Source organism: Nicotiana sylvestris, chromosome 8, assembly GCF_000393655.2.
Source record: "Nicotiana sylvestris chromosome 8, ASM39365v2, whole genome shotgun sequence".
NCBI classification, from domain to species: domain Eukaryota; kingdom Viridiplantae; phylum Streptophyta; class Magnoliopsida; order Solanales; family Solanaceae; genus Nicotiana; species Nicotiana sylvestris.
In genome coordinates, this window is record NC_091064.1 from 147,091,361 (window position 1) to 147,113,922 (window position 22,562).

Sequence of the window (22,562 nt, forward strand, 5' to 3'; positions counted from 1 at the left end):
TGCTTTCTATGCGTTGTTGATTTTAAACACTTTACAGACATAACAAGAGTGCCGAAATCTTATAGGCATGGAATCTAAATGATATACTTCGTTTAAGCCTATGAACATGATATCTAGATGCAGTTAATTATTTAAGCCCTATAACAGGTTTGCCTAGTGACAGATGCATATGCAGGATTCAGATTTCTAGTTAACTATGAGCATGGTATCTATACAAGGGATGGAGAAATTTAACTATAGGCAGGATATCTGTATGAATGCAAAATTTCAGAAACCTATAGGCAGGATATCAATATGGGTGCATAGTTCCTTATAGACATGGTATTTATATGAGAATGCAGAAATTCTTATAGACATGATATCTATATGAGAATGTAAGATTCCTATAGGCGGGTTATCTATGTGAGGATTCAAGATTCCTATAGACATGGTATCTATATGATAATGCAGAAATTCATAAACTCCTATAAGCATGATATCTATGTGATACAGAGATTAGAAATTCCCTATGAACAGGATATACACCCCTTTTACATACATAATTACTCCCCCACCCTTTTCACTAGCCGTCCCCAGTAGCTTATTACAAAGTTATTACAGCCCAGAAAAATAAAGTAAAGAAAAATGCATCAGAAGTTTGAAAATTACAACCAAGGAGAGCATGATTCAGACTTCCTGTCTGAAATATGAAGTAAACCAACTCCAAAATCATATTTCAAAGCCTTTCTCCCTCTTGGGTGTGTGAGAGTTCCCAAGAGTTTCATAAGAACTCCGGGTAGTGCTTACACCTAAATGTATCACCATATTAAGCCCAAGTGTAGTGTGGAAGGTCCAACCTTCAGGTGTCCAAGTTCAGAGGGAACTCAAGGTCCCAAGGCATGGCTCACAAGAGGGGGGCAGAACTTAGGAACTAAGAGAGAGTGTAAGTGCAGAATTTTGAAGGGGGAAAGGGAAAGGAAAACAACACACATAGGGATATAGAGAATGGGGAGTTGTAAGAGGTGAAATGTAGGCTAGTGGGCATAACCCAACAATGGAAGATACTGGCACACCCATAAGCCTACTAGAACACATTGTTTAGAGGTTAGGATACCCTAAGGGATCAAGTTCAAACAATAGACAATAATTTGCATATTGTCATGTTTTAAACTGTCACTCAAAGCACATAAAGGGGAATGTGATGACCCAGCCCGTTATCACGTGAGTTACCGCCCCGTTTCCCTTATTTTATGCTTCTTCATGTTTCATTATCGGTATTCGGTGTGTTAGAGTTAAATCGGATTGGTTTTGATAGAAAATGAGACACTTAGTCTCTTTTAAGAAGGTTTAAGTTGGAAAAGTCAACCAGATGTTGACTTATGAGTTAGAGGGCTCGGATGTAAATTCCGATGATTCGATTATCTTCGGGGGATAATTTGTGACTTAAGAGTGTGATCGGAAGTAATTTTGGAGGTCCGGTGTAGAATTAGGCTTGAATTGGCGAAGTTAGTATTTTGGCAAATTCCGGTTGATAGGTGAGATTTTGATCCGAGAGTCAGAATGGAATTATGAGAGTTGATGTAGCTTCATTAGGTGATTTGGGACATGTGTGCAAAATTTTAGGTCATTCGGACATGGTTTGGTCGGGTTTTTGATCGAAAGTGTATTTTAGAAGTTTTAGAAAATTAGGCTAGAATTCGATGAGTTTTGGGTAATTTGATGTTGTTTGAGGTGTTTTTATGATTGGAAGAGGTTTTAATAATGTTATGGATTATGTTGGCATATTTTGTCGGGGTCCCATGAGGCTCGGATAAGTTTTGGAAGAGTTTTTGGAAGCTTTTTGTCGTTTGAGCATAAACATGTAATGATCCAAAGGTCCATTTTTAGTTCTAGATATTGAAATTTTATTTCGAGATTTCCAAAATTTAAATAATGAATTATAGGAGTGATATGGAAAGTTTGGTCTAATTTAATCAAGTCGCGATTGGGTTTTTGACACGAAACATGAGTTAATTGTTTAACGAGCGAAATGGATATCGCACTAAGCAAACGAGCTCCGAATTGAGTTTAGATTGAAGGACTATGTTCGTATCATTATTTGTGACTCATAAGAACAAGAATCGTCGAATTCCGAGTTCGTATGATGGAGTTAGAGCCATTTTTGTAAAAAGAAAAGTGCTGCAATTTCTGGCTGCTGCTGTATTTTTTTAGCAGCGTGAACAGTAACCGCGCGTGTGAACAGTACTTCTGAAAAAAATTCTGGGCAGAATGTTTAAAGAGATTTCATCTACGAGCTAAGTCATTTCTTTCACCATTTTTGGGCATTTTGAGAGCTACTTGGGAGCAATTGAAGAGGGATTCGAAGAGGATTGATTGGAGGTAAGTCCTATGAACTAAATACATGATTATAGTGTGAAATCATCCTTGAAATTCATGAAAATATCGCCAAATTGTAAGAAATTAGGGCTTGAGATTGAAATTCTAAATTTGGGATTTGAGGGGCCATTTGTGGTCCGATTTGAGAGATTTTAGTATGTATAGACTCGTGGCGAGATAAGGAACCCGATGACATAAAACAAAATTCTTAATTTCGAGACGTGAGCCCAGGGCTCGGGTTTTGCCAAATTCGTGAATTTTGATATTTTTCGAGTGCTTTTGATTGGGTATTGTCTCTTTAGCATTATGTGACATATTCGTTGTGATTTTTGGCAGATTCGACGCACGTGGAGGCCAATTCGAGGGGCGTTGCGAATTAAAGAAATAGTCGGTTTGAGGTGAGTAATGAGTGTAAATGATATCCTAAGGGTTTGAAACCCCGAATTTGCACATCGTAGTGCTATATTGAGGCGAGACACGCGCTGGATAATGCGCGCGAGGTCTTTTTACTACTGGTGATTGTGACTTGGTCCCTCCTGATTGATGATTTTACTGCGTATTTTACTGAAACTTATTTGTTATCATCATGATTTAGGCTGTTTGCCATATTTGGGCTTCGTGCCAATTGTTTGAATCCTTTGGGAATTTTTATCACTATTTTCTCACTGTTTTGACTTGTATTTGAACTCAGTCCCATTGACAATTATTGTTTTACAAACTCTGCCACTTTATACAGATTTGAAACTTAAATGATATTTTTGGGCTGAGAACTACTATTTTACAAATGCCCAAGGGGCTTATGATGATTTACTGACTGAGTGAGGCCGAGTACCATATGTGAGGATATGCTGAGTGATATGAGGCAGAGGGCCTGTGATACTATTTACGCCACGCGGTGGCTTGAGTGATGTGAGGAGGCTTTCAGGCCTCATGAGTGATGTGAGAAGGCTTTCAGGCCTTATGAGTGATGTAAGAAGGCTTTCAAGCCTTATGTTATTATTGCGCTTGGGCTGTAGGAGCCCCTCCGGAGTCTGCACACCCACAGTGAGCGCGGGTACCCATTATGCTGAGTGATTGATACTACGCCCGAGGGGCTGATACTGTACTGAGTGACTGATACGGTGCCTGAGGGGCAAATTTCTACTTGTTATTTTGATACTGAGCCCGAGGGGCAAATTTCTACTTGTTAATTACTGCCAAATTACCTGTTTTACTGGTTTTAAAAGAGATTTCATTGATATTTCTCTGAATTATTGTTTTAAGTGATTTTACTACTTCTGTATAGAATGCTTTATGCCTTTACGCGTTTTCTTGCTTTCAGCCATTATTTATATTTATTACTCACTGGGTCGGAGTACTCACATTACTCCCTGCACCTTACGTGCAGATCCAGGTACACCACAGGCTGAGTGAGGATTTGTTTAGCTGAGCAGCAGTATCTGGGAGTGTTGAGGTAGCTGCATGGCGTTCGCAGCCTTGATCTCTCCCCTCTATCTCTATCTTTTATTCCGTATTTTTCCTAGACAGACTTGTAATAGGTGGATATTCTGTATTAGAGGCTCATATTCGTGACACCGGATTCTATTGGGCTATGGTGTGGTATTTTAGTTGAACTTCCGCAGATTTTATTATTAATTATACACTTGAAAGTGATGACTTAGTAAATTCTCTGTGATATTTATCTATTATCTGAATAAGAATTTGGGATAATGTTGTTGAATGGTCGGGCTTGCCTAGTAGTATGTTGGGCGCCATCATGACCGGGGTTGGGGCCGTGACAGGGAATAGGGAATAAGGATTCATAGTAGAAACAAGCAAAAGGAAATTAACATGCTAGTTTAAGTATTTAACTCTACAGAAGTAGTAAAGTAGACATAGATGTAGAAAAGATGTAAGTAAACACATTGTGGCGATGCTGAAATTTGAAGTTAGGACATACCAGTTTCAAAGAAACGAGTAGAGAAAAATGCAGTAGTCTGGTAAAAACCTCAGTGCAGACAAGAAGAGAGAGTTCTATTATGTAAGTAAGAGTTCAGAGGAGATTCTAAATTGTGAAGTGTGTAGTCGTCTCCTCTGTGAAAAAGGGTCGTGCCTTTTATAGGGTAGAAAGCAGGCAGAAATAAGGCAAGAAGATAATTTGAAAAACGGATTGGCAATCAATTACACAAAGCTTCCCTTAATTAAGGGATTCAGATTCAAATGGGTATAAACCAATTAAGGAAAGAAATTAATCAAACACTTTGTTCAAAGTAGCAAATTAGGGACAAATACATAAAGGTTTATTAGGACAAGGTCTTTGAAATATACGGTTGTACCATTTAAGGAAAGAAAATCAATTAATAGCCAAGAAACCAGAGGTCAGAGATTTGTTATGAATGAACCAAGTCAGAAAGATGGAAAAGGCTTTAACTTAAGGAAAATCAACAGACAATCAATTAGACCTGTTTAAAGGAATTCTGAATCAATCATTAGTTTGAAAATCTTTTTAAAGAAAGATTCATCACATATAAAAAACATACAGACATGTTAAACATGAAAGAAACTTGTTATGCCATTGTAAAATCAGTAGAAACTCCAGTGTAGAAGAGTTTAGCAAAAGGTTCAACATTGTATGAAAACAAAGATGCCCAAACTCAGTTCAAAGACTCAAAGTCAGTCTGAAAGAGTTAAGTGTTCTAAAATAAAACCCTAGTTCAATCAAACCTCGTCATAACCCCCATATTCTAGGGTTTCCACCTTGAATCAAGTATAGAGATAAGGAGGCAAGTAGTCGAATCGAAACATGTTTAGAGGTTTCAGAAAGGAACTGAAACTTCTAACATGCTTCTTCCAACAACAGAACTCATGAATAGCATGTAAATATAGTAGAGGGGTTCAAGAAAAACAGAGTAAAGAAACTAATTCGAAACATGATGAGAAAAGACTGATAAGAACAGTAGAAGAAAGCATGCTTAAGAAGATCCTTCTAAAAGAAACTTAAACAAAGTTCAATAGAAGAAAAATAGTAAGAACACGGTAAAAGAATACAGTAGGCGAAACATACCAGAACATAGTAGAAGAAAATAGCAGGACATAGTAGAAAAGCATACAAGAACATAGTATAGAAAGCACAGTAGAAGAACATATGAGAACGGAACATAGAAAGCACAGTAGAAGAACATACATGGTAGAAGGAAAACATAGAACACAGTAGAGGCAAAAACATACAAAAGAAAAGGAAAAGAAAGTCAAAGAAACACTTAAGCATTTTCAGAAAACCCTAAATCATAAAGGAAAGACTTTGAAAAGTAATTTTCGAAAGAAAAGTTAGGGTGATCGTTTGAAAACTCAAAGAGAGCATAGATACACAATGGATCTAAATAGATCGGAGAAAACCTCGAAGGGTTTGGGTTTCAGAAGAACCCTAGAAATGAGAAAGGCTTTGAAAAGGTCACCGATCTGAGTCGGAGAGGTCAGAACCAAGCTAAGTCGACTATGGTACGCCAGAACAGAGCCGGAGAGGGCCATGAAACCTTGAATCGGTAGAGGCCTGGGTGAAAACCTTCGAGGTTAGACCTCGAATCTTCAAGTATCAAGTGTATAAGAGCAAAGGGAGGTGAGTATAAGGCTCCAATGGCCTGAGAAGCCGTGGATTCCGGTGGTTTCAAGGTTGAAGACGGTGAGAGACGGCTAGGCTTAGGGAATGTTTGAGAGAGTTTGGGAGAGGGGAGGGGTTTCAGGGGCGGCGGGTTAGGTGAAATGAATTAGGGTTGGGGGGTGTTTGTCAATTAAAAAAGAAAGGGGGAATTATGGATGTTGATCAAAATGATCAACGGCCTGGATCAAAAGAGAAGGCCGGGCGGGTAAAAATAAACGGGTTAGGGGCGGGTTAAATTGAAATTGGGCCGGTCAATTTAGGGTTTGAAATTGGGTTAATTGGGGAGGCTGATTTGGCTAAAATCGAAATAGTTAGGGTTAAATTTTAAATAGCCACTTTTCCCCTTTTTATTTTATAAAAAATAGTAAAGTGATTTCTGGAAACAATTTAAAGGTACTAAATTAACTAATAATGTACAAATATTAAATTAAAAATACTGAAATCAATTTTTGTATTTATAAACGCAATGAAGTCTTAGAATAGGCTAAAATTAAAGTTATATGCAATTTAGCTTCAAATACTAAATAAATTTGTAAAAATGTGTAAAAATTACCTTACCTATATTTTTATATAAATATGAGAATAAAATAAGTTAATCACCAAAATGATAATTCGAGGAATAATTATTGGTTTTTGAACTATTAAAATAGGGCAACAAATTGATTTAAAAATCTTTTTAAAATTTAGGAAAAATACTAAAACACTTGGACATACTTATATATGCATATACATGCTATTTTTAAAGTATTTTGCATATAAAAATATTCAGGAAAAAATTGGGTATCAACATTACATACTCAGTATAATTTTCGTACCGACGCCCTATTTCACGGGCCCTGCGTTTCATGCCCGCAGGTGCAGGTAGGCAAGCTGACGGTCCCCCTTCTTAGGATCCTTGATCAACGAGAGTTAGCGCTCTCCACTTGGTCTGGAGCAGCTTTTGATATTGGTACGATATGTTGTGTATATATATATATATATATATATATATATATATGGGTATGGCGTGGCTCAGTCCCGTCTTTGTACATTTATATTTATATTAGAGGTCTGTGGATAGTATGTCTAATTGGATAGTATGTGGACTTGTCAGCTTCTAGTTCTGAGTTATATAGTTGTCTATAGCAGCCTTGTCGGCTTGCCCTATGTATGTTGCACGTATATGTTTATGTATGCCTTTTTGGGCAGATTTCCTTCATGTACATTATTCTCTAATTCAGCAGATGTTATTCAGGTTACATCTAAGATGCATGCTTAAGGGTGTTTGACAGGTAGGACTCAGGCACATGTCGTGGTCTATTGGTTTGGGTCATGACAGAAGTGGTATCAGATCAGTTCTGTCCTAGGGTTTTCTACAGACCGTGTCTAGTAGAGCCTTATTTATGGGTGTATTGTGCACCATTAATGTAGCTCACTTAGCTCAAAATCAAGTAGGACTTCTTTTTGGATGTAATGGAGACTCTTGGATTTGGGAGTGACATAATATGGATAAGTGGTTACACCTTTCTTAAGCACTCCATCTTTCAATTCTCGGCTCACACTTTGCCAATTCCTTGAGGCATTTTCTTTTCCACGGGGGATTAAAGAGACTTAACATCCCTCTTTCTTGATCATTACATTCATATTTATTCATGTTTAGGATCATTGCTTTTCTTCAAATCCTTTCAACTCTTCCATTTATTTACCTTTTGCATTTCTCTTTTTGATTTTTTCTTTTCTTTGCCTTTCCTTCTCATCATTTCATTTCCCTTTTTTTGTGCCTTGATACATTTGTTTTATTTCCTCATCTCTCCCCTAAACTTATGTTTTTAGCCATTTGTTTCACATGAGTATTAAGGAATGCTCGGGTGCCAAGAGAGGGTCATGATAGAACAGGTAAAGGCTTGTAAAATAGTTTTCAAATGAGAAAGGCTAAAGGCTCGAAGGGGTTGACTTGAGATGACATCATTGGTAGGCAATAGAAAACTCAAACAGGCCAAGAAAAGCGTACAATCACTTCTCAAGCCAAGCAAAACAAATGATTTCCCCTTAAAACACATTCGGGGCAAGTTCTAAACCTTTCGCACAGGTACTCGGACTAGCAACAAAGCATCTCACCCCTCACGCAACTAGATTATTAAATAGGGATAGAGTCAAGGGCCCACAACAACTACATTTAGGATTGAAGATCACTATGGCCCACTTAGACCACTCGATGGTATCAAAGTCAACACAAAAGTCACTAAGTCAATAACTAGAGCTATTTCCTTTAAAATCCTTGTGTCTAACCATGTGTTGGTGCCAAATTAAGCATGTTTGAATCTTCGAGTTTTACCTAATCATTCTTGCTACCCGTTAGATATCCACCTAGGTGAAAGTCACTACCCTAGTTCCTTTAAACCCTTAAAAACAATCAAGAAAAACATTGTACTTAGTTTCAAATACCGCATGTTATAGAATAGAAGTAGAAGTAGAAAACAACCAACCATTTGTGGAAGTGCAATTAAGAGCAAAACCTACATCTAGACTTGGATATAAACCTAATTCGAAACAAATTAACTCCATGTGGATTCGATCCCAACCTAGTTGGGTAAAACTGCATCGACCATCCTCGCTACTCAATAGTAGTGCAGGTTAGACCCGATCAATATTTGGCGCCGTTTCTGGCAAGTTAGACAGTTTTAGCTATATATTCGAGTATTTGTGTGTGTTTTTTCTTTCCTTCTATTTTTCTAATTTGTGTGTGAATTGCTTTTAGGTATCGAATGGCTTTTAACATTAATGCCCTCGGAAATTTGCCATTGGGGGAGGAGGTAGATGGTGATAACATGGATGTGATTCAACTCGAACCTCAATTACAAAGGAGAGGCCGACCGCCTCATGATAATATTCCAAACCCTCTCCCACCTCCTGCAAGGGCATCACCAGGTGTTGCCCAATGAAGGCTATGCAAGTGCAATAGTCCCGCCTCGGATTAGGGCGGGCAACATTCAAATAACCAATGTCATGCTTACACTCTTGGAACATAGGGGTTTCTTCACCGTTGCTCCACACCAAAACGCTTACAAGCAGTTTTGTTGATATGTGTTGGGGCAGCAAGAAAACTAAAATTTCTGAAGACGTAGTGAGGTTAAGGCTATTCCCATTTTCTCTAAGGGCAAAGGCTTTGGATTGGCTAGAAAGGTTGGCCAACCATTCCATCACCACTTGGGATGAGTTCCGAGAAGTTCATCTAAAAGTTCTTTTCTCCGGGTCATATGGCAACGCTAAGAGATGAGATCCTTGCTTTTAAACAAGAGCCAAATGAACCGCTTCATGAGATTTGGTAAAGGTATAAGATGATGGTTAAAGAGTGTCTGAATAATGATATGACCGATGCCATTATGCAACAAACAGTCTACTGTGGCATAAATACAACAAACCAATGTTTCGTTAACCAACTCACCGGAGGGAATTTCATGAACATGCCATATGCCGAAGCATGTGAAATACTTGATGAGATGGCGGATACCTCTTCGGTATGGCAAAGTCGAGCTAATGTGCCATAAGGTGACCCTAATGTTATTTACCTACACAAGGAGCTCCATGACCACGGCCAAGCAATAGCCGAGTTGACTACTACCATGAACCAATTGGCCAAAGCTCAGTTGCAACAAGTTCAAGGGCCAAAACAAGTGAATGCCATGGAAGGAGTGAATATGATGATCAATAAGAGAAGGCAACGAGGTTAACAAGTTCAAAATAATCCAGACCAATTTGAGCAAAGTGGTAATCGGTACATTCAAGATGATTCTTGTGATGATCAAAGTGAAGAGGTGCAATATGTCCACAATTATCAAGGTCAATGGGGCAATGCTCCGAATCAACAATAGTGGGGATCACAAGGCAATTAGGGAAATAAAAGGTCAACAAGGAAATTGGAATAGTGGAAACAACAACCAAAGCAATTGGGGGAACAACAACAATCAAAATTGGGGTAACCAAGGAAACCAAGGCAATTGGGGTGGCAACAATAATAACAATTGGGGAGGCAATAACAATCAAGGGGGTTGGAACAACAATAATCAAGGGAATCAGGGGCCAGGCTTTCAAAAGCCTTTGATGTATCAACAACCAAACAACCTGCCTCCATATCCATCACAAGGTCTTAACTCGTCTAATCATGAGATAGGACGGATTGAATCCATGTTTGAGCAAATGCTGAAGAAAATTGCCGACTCTGATGCCCAATTGGCCTCCCACAACACTTCCATCCGCAACTTGGAAGTCCAACTTGTCCAAATTTCTCAAGTATTGAATACTCACCCTAAGGTGGTATTACCAAGTCATATGGTAGTAAACCTGAAGGGTGGGAACAATACGGGCCATACAATGGCGGTGACTACAAGAAGTGGTAGGGGTGGAGTTGCTAGTACCTCTAATCCAAGAAAGATTGTGAGTGACGATGTGTTGGTGCAAGATGATGATGAACCGAGCAATTATTTGCATGTGAATGATGAGAATGTGAATGATGAAGTGATGATAGACATTGATGACGACGTGGAATAGACACAAAATGATGTGAACCCCTCTAGGAAACATGTGATAGGCATACCAAAAATGGTAGTTCCCAAAGCCAAAGCTCCCTTGAGAAGGCCACCTCTACCATATCCTCAAAGGCTCGCAAAGCAAAACAATGAGAATCAGTTCAAGAAATTTATTAATATGATGAAAAGTTTGTCCATAAATGTGCCTTTGGTTGAAACTCTAGAACAAATGCCGGGATATGCCAAGTACATGAAAGACTTGGTAACAAAGAAGACATCCATGAATTGTAAAATGGTCTAGATGACACATCATGTGGGTGACATTGTACATTCCATTGCACCAAATCTAGAAGACCCTTGTGCCTTTACAATCATGTGCACTATTGGTAGTGCCGATTTTTCCAAAGCTTTGTACGACTTTGGGGCAAGCACTAACTTGATGCTATATTATGTGTTCAAGACATTGGTGATTGGGTAGCCAAGGCCCACATCCATAAGGTTGCAAATGGTGGAAGGACAATGAAGAGGCCATTAGGGATAATTGATGATGTGCTAGTTCGGGTCGACATGTTCATACTTTCGCGGATTTTGTGATACTTGACTGTGAGGTTGACTATGAGGTGCTGATCATATTGGGGAGACCTTTCCTAGCTACATGGAATACCTTAGTTGATGTGGAAGAAGTGGAGCTCACCTTCCGGGTGGGAAATGAAAAAGTTGTGTTCCATGTTTTCAAGTCAATGAGGAATCCCAATAGAAACGAAGTATGTTCGTTTGTGGATCTTGTGACCGAAGTGCTTGTTGAAGACACAAGTGTTGTGATTAATGTGGAAGATCCATTGGAAGCTGTGTTGTTGAATCATGATGTGGATGAGAAGGAAGGCTTGGTTGAATATGTCAATGCTTTGCAAGGAATAGGTTCATATACATATGAGCCTCGAAAACTTTCCTTGGACCTTGAGAAATGGAAGGCTCCACCAACAAAGCCCTCAATCGAGGAGCCTCCCATATTGGAGTTGAAGCCTTTTCCTTCACACTTCAGGTATGAGTTCTTAGGCCCCTGTTCCACTTTACCTGTTATTCTTTCCTCGTGCTTAAGTAATGTGCAGGTAGATACCACTCTTGTGGTACTCTAAAGGAGGAAGAAGGCAACAGGTTGGACATTGGCGGATATTCGGGGTATAAGCCTCGCTTTTTGCATGCACAAAATCATATTGGATGAAAATTCCAAACCCTCCTTGGAACATCCAAGAAGGTTGAATGAGGCTATGTAAGAGGTTGTGAAGAAAGAGGTTATCAATTGATTGGATGTTGGGGTGGTCTACCCCATTTCTGATAGTTCATGGATTTCACCGGTACAATGTGTCCCAAAGAAAGGGGGCATGACTATGATTAGAAATGACAAGAGTGAGTTGATCCCCACTAGAATTGTCACCGATTAGAAGATATGCATGGATTATAGGAATCTCAACAAAGTGACTCGGAAGGACCATTTTCCGCTTCCATTTCTTGATCAAATGTTGGATAGGTTAGCCAGACGTGCTTATTATTGCTTCTTGGATGGGTATTCAGGGTATAACTAGATTCTTATTGCACCTTTCTTCTTTTCACTTGTCAGTATGGTACAGTTGCATTCCCAAGGATGTCGTTTGGTTTGTGTAATGCACCTGCTACTTTTTAGCTGTGTATGATGGTAATATTCACGGATATGGTAGAGGACTTTCTCGAGGTTTTCATGGGGGATTCTTTTGATGATTGTTTGGGCAATATTGATAAAGTCTTGGCACGTTGTGAAGAGACTAACTTAGTACTTAATTGGGAAAAGTGTCACTTTATGGTTGAGGAGGGCATTGTCCTCGGCCATAAGATCTCCAAGAATGGTACTGAAGTGGATAAAGCAAAGATTGAAGTGATATAAAAACTCCCTCCCCCTACTTGCATCAAAGGAGTGAGGAGCTTTCTAGGGCATGCAGAGTTCTACTATCGGTTCATCAAGGATTTCTCAAAGGTGGTGAATCCCTTGTGCAAGTTGTTGGAAAAAAGATGCCAAATTTGTGTTCAATGATGACTGTATGAGGGCTTTTGAGCTACTCAAGTATAGGTTGACTACCACTCCAATCATTACCTCACCAAATTCGAGCTTACCGTTTGAGCTCATATGCTATGCTAGTGATGTGGCGGTAGGAGCGGTATTGGGGCAAAGAATCAACAATATATTCCATCTGATATACTATGCTAGTAAGACCATGAACGACGCCCAAATCAACTATACGGTGACAGAGAAAAAACTCTTAGTCATTGTCTTTGCTATGGAGAAGATTCGCCCGTACCTCATGGGTACCAAAGTGATTGTTCACACCAATCATGCGGCGCTTCATTATTTGATGAGTAAGAAGGACTCAAATGCATATTGATGAGGTGGGTATTTCTTCTACAAGAGTATGATCTTGAAATCATAGACCAAAAAAGGAGTGAGAATCAAGTGGCGGACCACTTGTCCCATTTGGAAGATGAATGGAGGCCTCATGATAGCCTGGGATCAATGATTCATTTCCATAAGAACAACTCCTTTCCATGTCTTTGACCGGGATGACTTGGTTTGCCGATGTGGCCAACTATCTTGTGAGCGGAATTGTCACGAATGAGTTCTCTTAAAACCAAAGAAGGAAGCTCAAATAGGACTGCTTGGATTATTATTGGGATGAGCCTTATCTTTTTATAATTTGCACCGATGGTGTTATCCGAAGGTGTGTTCCGGAAGAAGAGCAATTGCGTATTTTTGAAGCTTGCCATTCCTCGCCTTATGGTGGTCACCATGGTGGGGCGAGAACTGCTACAAAGGTCCTAAGCTATGGGTTCTATTGGCCTACCTTGTATAAAGATGCTAGCAAGCTTATTAAGTGGTGTTATGATTGCCAAAGAGCCGGTAGGATTTCCAAAAAGAATGAGATGTCTCTCACTACCATCCTTGAGATTGACATTTTCGATGTGTGAGGTATCGATTTTATGGGTCCATTTGTGAGTTCATGTGGGAATACTTATATTCTTGTTGTTGTGGATTATGTCTCCAAGTGGGTTGAAGCTGTGGCTTTACCAAAAAATGAAGCACGAAGTGTGGTGGCCATCTTGAAGAAAAACATATTCACAAGGTTCGGCACCCTAAGGGCCATCATTAGTGAAATGGGTTCTCATTTTTGCAACAAAGCCTTTGACACTTTACTCTCCAAGTATGGTGTCACTCACAAGGTGTCAACCCCCTATCACCCCCAGGAAAGTGGACAGGTTGAGGTCTCCAACAAGGAGATCAAGAGTATTCCATCCAAGACTGTTAATACAAACCGAATTGATTGGTCAAGGAAACTTGACAATGCTTTATGGGCCTGTGGAACAACTTAGAAGACTCTAATTGGTATGTATCCATATCGATTGGTATTTGGTAAAGCATGTCATCTCCCGATGAAATTAGAGCATAAGGCCATGTGGGCATTTAAGAAGTTTAACCTAGAGTGGGATGTAGCAGCTAATCTTCGGGTGGAGCAATTGAATGAACTTGATGAGTTCCGATTTCATGCTTACTCCAGTTCGTCATTGTATAAGGACAAGATGAAGTAGCTACATGATAAGTATATCCGGAACAAAAAATTCAAAGAAGGTGACATTGTTCTCTCATTCAACCCTCGGTTACATATGTTTTCGAGAAAGATAAAGTCAAAATGGAGCGGTCCCTTTGAAGTAGTGTATGTAACTCATTTTGGTGCTCTAGATTTGAAAAACAAGAATGCTGAGATCTTTAGAGTCAATGGGCATCGAGTGAAGCTCTACATTAGTAAAGTTGATGATGGCCACGTTGTGGCATTGATCCATTTCAAGTGAATGATGGTAACATGCGTCATGTCGTGACGTTAAATCAAGCGCTTCTTGGGAGGCAACCCATGTGTATTCCTTTCTTTTGATTTTCTTCTTAGATTAGGATTTGTTTTGTACTAATTGGTTGTGAAGTTTGTGTAGGAATTGGTTGTGCAGTGCAAGATTTTGATAGGGAAAAATTTGGCTAAGTGTGGGAAGTTCGCGGACTGCGCCCAAAATTTTGTGGTTCGCGTGAGCATTTCACGACCACACCTTTTTGTCTGTGGACGCATTATTGAAAAGAGCAAAATGCCAACTCGCTGAAGTTGAACTGTCAAATATCCCTCAGAGTTCGCGGCCTCATTTATATTATGGCAGATCGCGGTGGATTTCGCTACCGCATCCATTATTCCACGAACAGCGGTCAAGTGCTTGAAGTGGCTCTTCATAATGTAACAAGCACGGACCGCGATAGAATTTCGCGGCCGCGCTCAGGTAAGGCGGTGGGGTCCATATCTGCTAAGTATAAATAGGGGGTCCTTAAGCTATTTACACTTTTTGGACCGTAAAGTTTCACCACACAAAAGTACTGTTCATCTTCTATGGCTCTCAATCTCATCTCTTTCTATTCAAGAGTTTTTTTCCTACTAAAATTTCACAACTGGTATGTTCAAGCCCTTAAATTGATTTTATCTATTTCTTTCCTTTTTCTTTTTGTTTTAATTTTCTTTTTAGTTTTGAGTAGAGTTAAATACATCCCATAATCTAAAATTACTACTTAAATACATGTGGGTAATGTTTACATGCCTACTTGGGGATAGGGTTAGTAACTTTGAATGCTAATTGAACGGATTTTTTGCACACTTAGTGAAAACCCTAGGTTAATGTGTTCATCAGCATCAGTCGCGTTTGAATTTCGAGGCTGTGGTTAGTTTTTCGTTGTTCGTGTTAGGGTATGCGGCTGTATTTAGTTTTTCATAGTTCGCGAAACCCTAGCTTTTAATTTACTGAGTATTGATGAGAGTTTGCGATCGCAGTCACTTTTACGCGGTCCACGATTGGTTCTTCGCATCCACATCCATTTTCGCGGACCGCACTCTTGAACTTTAGAGAGTCTGATAATAGCTTTTGCGGCTGCGTCCACTTTTACGCAGTCCGCATCCACTTTTACGCAGTCCGCGTTTGGCCTTTCACATCTGCCTTCATTATTTCGTGGTCCGCGTTCGACCAAAATCGGAGAGTTAGTATTCTGAACCTAACCTCTTCGTGGCTGTGTTAATTTTTTTGCAATCCGCAATGGGCACTTCGCGGCCGCACTAACTTTTACGCGGTCCACGATGCCCTGTTCTGAGAAGTAATATTGCATTTCATCTGTAGTTTGTTTAACGCATGCTTGAAGCCCTGTTCTAACTATTCTACTTGTGTGTTGCAAAAAATGGTTCGTTCTCGAGGTGAAGGAGCCAAATCAAAAGGAAGGGTAGAATCCTCTCGAGGCAGGGGTAAAGGCAATACTATGTTATCCCTAGCAGCGCAAAAGTCCATCGGCAAGATGAGAGCCTCCATCAATGTTGTAGATAAAGCCGCAGTCCATTATGATACAAGTGAATATGTCGCATCCCGGGAAGTTTCAGAAGGAGACTCCGTGCCAACACATGTTCCCACACATTTCCCGGAGAAGATGCACTTAGTTAATGAGACGACCTCCTCTGAAGGCTCACCTGAGGGTTCACCTGAGATTTCATCTGAGGGATCGAAAGAGGGTAGTGCAGATTCTGAACCCTCTTCCGCCCATGCTTCCCCATCTCCTATTAGTGTTGATGATGACGAGGTCCCGAATGACGGGAGAGGGAGTGAGAACAATGTTGGGGTTTTGTAAGGTCCAGAAAACTGGAGGTGTGGTAGGCTCGGTTTATGAGCGAGAAACCATATATGAAATTCCAGAAATTGTGGCCCTAAAAGTCGCTCACCCTGGAGAGACAGTTCGTAGAGAGAGACCTCCTTCCCCACAATCCAAATGTCAAGAGGCAGTTTGAGGAGAGAATATGATGGAGGTTCTTCACCAGCAAAGTTCTGAATGCTAATGAATACCTTGTCAAAGAGTTCTATGCAAACGTTGCCCACATCAAAAAGGGCACCACTATGACAAAGGTCCGGAACTTGAAAATTCGGTTTGATGGCCACACTTTGAATGAATATGCTGGGTTTGAGGATGTGGAGGCCATGCAATACTTAAAAAAGTTGGCGCTAGTTGAAGCAGCCCGTCTATGGCTAGCAGAGATATTAGCCCCAAGGACGACACTGTCATGGCTCACAAACTGGAGCCCCAATAGCTAGAAACACCCTCAGCTTTGAAGCCAAACAAGCCAAGGGTAGTGTCATCCCACTCTCCCGAGCAGTCCTAATAGCTTCTATCATAGCGGGGTTTCCAATCAATGTGTGGAACCTCATGTACTATCACATCTCCAAAGCAGTGGAAAAAGAGGAAAGTTTTTATGCCTACCCCAACTTTCTCACTATGTACTTCCAGGACCAAGGGGTCGATAAGAAGCTCTATCACACAAATAAGAGCCAAAAAACCTTTCTCCTGGTATAGCACCAAAGGACCGGCAACCCAAAAGCAAAGGGTAAAGCCGCTACCTCCACTGGCCAATATGAAGAGCCAAGGGTAGTTGCCGTCGGGTCAAAGCCTTCCACAGCAAGGGGATCTTCAGCTGCCATACCTCCTCCTTCATTCGGGCAATCCATAACCATGCCATTGTTTGTGCCCTCTTCTGCCACTTACCCTTAGACTGCACTAAGGGTTTCTCAGACATTATCCAGCATCAACAACTGGATGCAGGCAACTACATCAAATCCATCTGTCTTATCCAGCACAGTAGCAACACAGTCAGCCCCAACACAGCCTCAGGTACCTCCATAAGTGGAGGAGTCATTGAAGGAGCTTCTGGAAAACTAGAAAAAGATCCTGAACATTTTGGAAACACATGGAAAGGCCATCAAGGATCTGGGCAAGCAAGTGAAAAATATGAAGAAGACTCGGGCCTCAAAGGAGTTAGTAGTGCAGTTAAAGAAGGAGGTAAAGAGGTTTACTTCTGTTGCAGACATCCCACTGGACTTACTTCTGGAGGAGCAAGTCCCAGTAGCATAGGATGCAGAGCATGAGGCACCAGCAGCTGGCTAGTCTGATGAGCCAGCTGCCACTACACATACTGTTGTGGAGATGATCCAGATGCTCCCCAACCCCGTAGTCCCCCAGTCAGATTTTGAGATCCAGATAGAGGATCCGGAGGGAGCTGTTGATCCTATGTAGTCCGAGGACCTTACTCATGTGCCCGAGCTGATGGAGACAGATACCACGTAGGGAGTTTTCTTTACTCTTTAACCCTTTCCCTTTTCTTATTTTGATATTAGCATTGAGGACAATTCTATCTTTTATTTAGGGGATGGTTCATTTTGATTGGTGATGATTTTATGACATTGGCATGCAATAACTATGATAATATTTTTTTTCCTTACTTCTCTTTATTTTTACTTTTGGTATGTATATATTTGTTACTTTCACATTTGGCATGTATATATTCTTACCATTTGATGTATATATTCATTTTCATTTATGTATATATTCACTTTACTTCATGTTTGTATATATTTAGTTTTTTTTCTGTAGTTTACTTCATAACTTCTTTCATAATTTTACTTAGTAGCTTCTTTTTCCCTTTAGTAGTTTCTTTTTTAAGTTGTTAGCTTCTTTTTACATTTTTTTGTGAACAATACGATTTTGGTTTTCTTAATGCCATGGTTCTTTCCAAAGGCAGATGTTGTGTGAACCAGGTGGCTCTTCCCTGCGATGGATGGCATGACAACCTTCTTAAGGAATTGAGTCCGTTTTTATTTTTGCTTTGATATGTAGTAGTAATGAATAAACGTGTCTCAAGCAGGCTTTGCTTGGGCCTAGCACAGTTACCGTCGACCTTATGGTTAGAAACAAGTTGATTTGCAAATAATAATTCTAGTTGTGACCTTTAGACTCTTGTGTTGACTAAACAATCATCGAGTGGCTTCTCGGGGCCATTTGTGATGCTCAATCTAAGCTAGGGTTATTGTGGGCCTGCGACTCTATTCTCTTTAACAATCCAATAGCTTGTGAGGTGAGGTATTGAACTGCAAGTTCAAGTTTCGTGCCAATATGTCTAGAGCTTGCCTTGAATGTTTGTCTAGGCAAAATTCTAAGTGTAGCTCCAGTTGAGAAATGATTGTAGGCTCTCCTTGATCCAATTTGAAACTTGAAAGCTTATGTAGCCTACCAATATGATATCACTAGTCAACCCTTTTGAGCAGAAGCCCTTTTTCTTTCAATAACCACGTTACAAGCCTTTATCTGTTCTCCAATGACCCTCTCTTGGAACCCGATCTTTGGCATTCGTGATAGACAATTGGCAAAAGCATAAGTTTGGGGGAGAGACAAGGAATGTGAAAGTGATAAAAAGGTACAAAATGAAGAAAAGGTAATGCAAAGGAAAAGAAAGAAAAGCCAAAAAAAATATGTCAAAAAGAAAGTGAATAAGATAGAAAAGTGAAGGATTCAATGATGAAAGGGCATGGAATGATTAGAAAAGGAGAAAAATGATTATCACGAGCAAGAAAGAGTGACAGTGTGTCTCTCTAATTCCCTTAAGGAAGAAGAAAATGACTCAAAGAGTCAAGAAAGTATGAGCTGAAATGAGAAAATTGAGTGTTTAAGGAAAGATGAAACCTTCATATGCCGATAAATCCTACCTTGATCCAAAAGCCTTCATTACATTCCTGCAAAAGCCCTATATGATTTTGAGTTGAGTGAGCTTACATTAGTGGTGATTCACATAAAGGGCAAGCTTATGGTACCTAGAGCCGGACTTGTGACATTCCCTTGTGAGATATGAGCGTACTTCTTCACAATCCTTGTTTCGAGTGCTACAATTCTTAAGTGATATTTGCTTATGGAGAGTTGAGGAGAAAGAGTTTGGGTTCCACAATGACCTACGTAATAGAGCGATCTTCCTTGGTGGACTTAAGTCAACTCTTGATGCTCTAGTGTCGCAATAGAACTATGGTACTCAAAAGTTTTTATGTTGTTGATAATTCATTTGTGTTGAGGGTAATTGTTAGTTCCAATTGATGCATGATTGATTCACATTAGGGTAGCTGAAATATCCTTTTGTTTTGTTTTAGTGGAGGTGGGAACTACCTTATTTGCATGAGGACAAGCAAACGCTTAAGTTTGTTAACCTATTATTTGCTTAATTTTTACTTGCGTTTTGGGCTTAAAATGTTTGAAGCTATTCCTAAAAACTGATGTAATATGCTTGCTTGCAGGGATTGTTCACAGTAAGCCAAAGTATCCATGATCAACTCATAAAAGAGTCAAAACTTGAACAAAGACCAAGACTATGCTAAGAGCTGGGGAACGTGGACCGCGACAGAAAAGTGCGGTCGTGAAAGTGTCAACGCGAACGCGGACATAATTACGTGGTCGGTGAAATGGAGAATCAGAGAGGTTGTTTTTCGCAACAAATATGAACGCGGACCGCGTCAGAAAGAGGCAGTCGCGAAAGTACCATCGCGGTCGCGATTGGAATTCAACGGACCACGCTTTCCAAGATTCAGAGAGTTTACAAGTGAGGCAAAAGTGAGAAGGGTGGTCTGCCTCTAAATTATGCGACTGTGGAAGTCTTTCATGCGGACGTAGTGGAAAGTACGCGGTTCACGAAACAAGGTTCAACTAGACCCAGATGTGAAGAAACATGGACCGCGATCAGAATTACGCGGCCGCGAAAGCAAGTGTGCAGATGCGGTAAGCATTACGCTGACGCAAAACCTCTAAATGGGCTTTTTTGTCCGAAAATTTCAGCTTAGTATAAATAGATCTTTTTGACATTTTTAGGTCGTGTGTTGTTTTTGCTTAGTTTGTGAGACGGCTAGGTTTTCCTATTTGGGCAATTTTGTAAAAGATTTACCTTATAATATCAGATTTCCATCTTTTAATTTAATATTATTCATTTCCTCTTCTCTTTATATTTGATTTCTGCTATTTTCATGAGTAGCTAAATCCATAGCTAGGGTTGTGACCCAACCCTAGTGTGGGTATTTAATTGGTGTTGAATTTTAGGGCCTGAATGTTTAAGGCTTAGCATTTTTAGCCTAGTTCTTGCTAGAACTATTGAATTAGTGGTTGCAAATACTGATTTATGCCTTTATGACTTAGTCTCTACTTGAGAACGAGGGATTGAGTTTAGGAAAACTAGGCTAACAAGGAATTGGGGTGAACTAAAGAAATTGATAGCCCCAATTAAAGGGTTAAACCTAGATATAGTAATACCCGACTTGAGCTAAAATCACTTGAATTTCATGAATACCCATTTTGACTTAAGAAATCCAAATTGAGCAAAATCACTCAAACTACCGCGAGGTATAGAGTGAGTACCCGGGTGTGATAGCTATATTACAACCCCAATTAATCACATAATTGTCCTAGATTCTTACTGCCCGTTAGATATCCACCTAGGTGGAATTCACTACCCCAGTTCCTTTAAACCCTTGTAAACAATCAACAAAAACATTGTACTTAGTTTCAATTACTGCATGTTATAGAATAGAAGTAGGAGTAGAAAACAACCAACCATTTGTGGAAGGGCAATTAAGAGCAAAACCCGCATCTAGACTTAGATATAAAACTAATTCCAAACAAATTAGCTCCTTGTGGATTCGATCCCGACCTAGTTGGGTAAAACTGCATCGACCATCTTCGCTACTCAATAGTAGTGCAGGCTTGGATCCGATCACGCACTTGTGCCCAGGTGACCGCACCTGCAACCTTCCCCTTGGCTAGCCCCTTTGCTTCTGCGATAAGGATCACGTCCAAATGCACACTCTAAAGAGGTATGACACGGTCATTTTCAATAGTAAAACCTAACAAAGAGTTAGGATTGAATCCTTAGGGAACTAAGATGGGAGTTAGGAGTATATATTCAAAATAAGCAAGTGAAGGGTCTAGATTACACTTCCACAAACTGGTTTTGGTTTCTACTTCTAAAATTAAGCTAATGATTGGAAATTTAAAGATATAAAACTAGAGATGATTATTTTTAAGTGTTTTCCATGACATAGGTCTTTGCCTGATGGGATAAAGACTTTTATGCTCGTTTTATTGATTGGGGTGTATTATAGCTCACAACACTATGTGGCGCACTCAATACCTCTCGGTCAGAGAGTGGTTTTGCCCAATTTGGCTTTCGCAAGACCAAATGGGTATCTACCAAAATGGTTGATAAGAGCTCAAGTCGGGTTGTTATTGTACCTAGGTAGATCGCATTAATTGGGTTAATCGATCTCTCAATTTACCCAATTCCTTGTTAGCTAAGTTAACCTTGACTAGGTCCCTAATTCTCAAGAAGAGACTAAGTCAAATAGGGATAAATCAATGTTTGCAACCATTAATTCTACAATTGAAGCATGAACTAAGCTAAATAATAAACACTCATTCATAAACAAGCATAAAACTAATTACCCATAAGGTTTACACACCAGCGTTTGTCACAACCCTAGTAAAAATCTGGCTACTCATAGTGGGTGTAGAAAAAAAAAAGAAAAAAAGGATAATAAAACTCATAGTGGAAGATTAAAATAGAGAAAACAAATGTTAAATCACTAAAATAAGCTAAAGTTTCCTAAAAAAGCAAAGAGAAACAGCTACGGTAATTAAGATATTCCAAAACTTGACCGACTTTCGTGAAACTCTTCTATTTATACAAAGCTGATAATTTTGGACAAAAATGCCCCATGGGAGGCTCTGCGGCCGCACAATTCCATGTGCGGTCCGCAGGTTTATTCATCTTGTCAGGAACTGGAGGTCGGCGGTCACACAATTCTGAACAGGCAATATTACTGCGGTCCGAAGATTTAACACTGTGGTTACAAGGCGCTCTTTTGTGGTCTACGATAGTACGATTGCGGCCGCAGATGGAATTCTATGGACCACACACTGTAAGCTTTAGTGCCTTTTATTACCTTGTGTTTTGAAACTCCTTTTTAGTCAGATTTTATCTCGGGAGCTCAACCTCAATCATTCCTATAATTTTACACAATTTGATCAGTTTCGGGGACACAATTCAATGCTTTTAGACTAAAACGAAAGCTAATAGACGCTAATAAGCAGTCCAAATCCTCACTTATCAACTCCACCA

General features: G+C 39.9%; 1 protein-coding gene across 1 annotated transcript; it reads left to right on the top strand.

Moving 5' to 3' along the window:
* The first annotated feature begins 10,570 nt into the window (after window positions 1-10,570).
* On the top strand, window positions 10,571-13,491 carry LOC138875810 (uncharacterized). Its single transcript, XM_070154680.1, has 3 exons — window positions 10,571-10,759; window positions 11,106-11,539; window positions 13,245-13,491. Exons 1-3 carry the CDS (start codon window positions 10,571-10,573, stop codon window positions 13,489-13,491), a joined length of 870 nt encoding a protein of 289 aa, XP_070010781.1.
* The last annotated feature ends 9,071 nt before the right edge of the window (window positions 13,492-22,562 follow it).

Excerpts from the sequence above, each read along its gene's own strand:
- LOC138875810 (XM_070154680.1), top strand. The coding sequence starts at position 10,571 with ATGGTAGTTCCCAAAGCCAAAGCTCCCTTGAGAAGGCCACCTCTACCA. Across the intron at positions 10,760-11,105 it reads CCAAGTACATGAAAGACTTG|GTTGACTATGAGGTGCTGAT; the intron begins GTAACAAAGAAG and ends CTTGACTGTGAG. Across the intron at positions 11,540-13,244 it reads CCTTTTCCTTCACACTTCAG|GTGTGTTCCGGAAGAAGAGC; the intron begins GTATGAGTTCTT and ends TGTTATCCGAAG.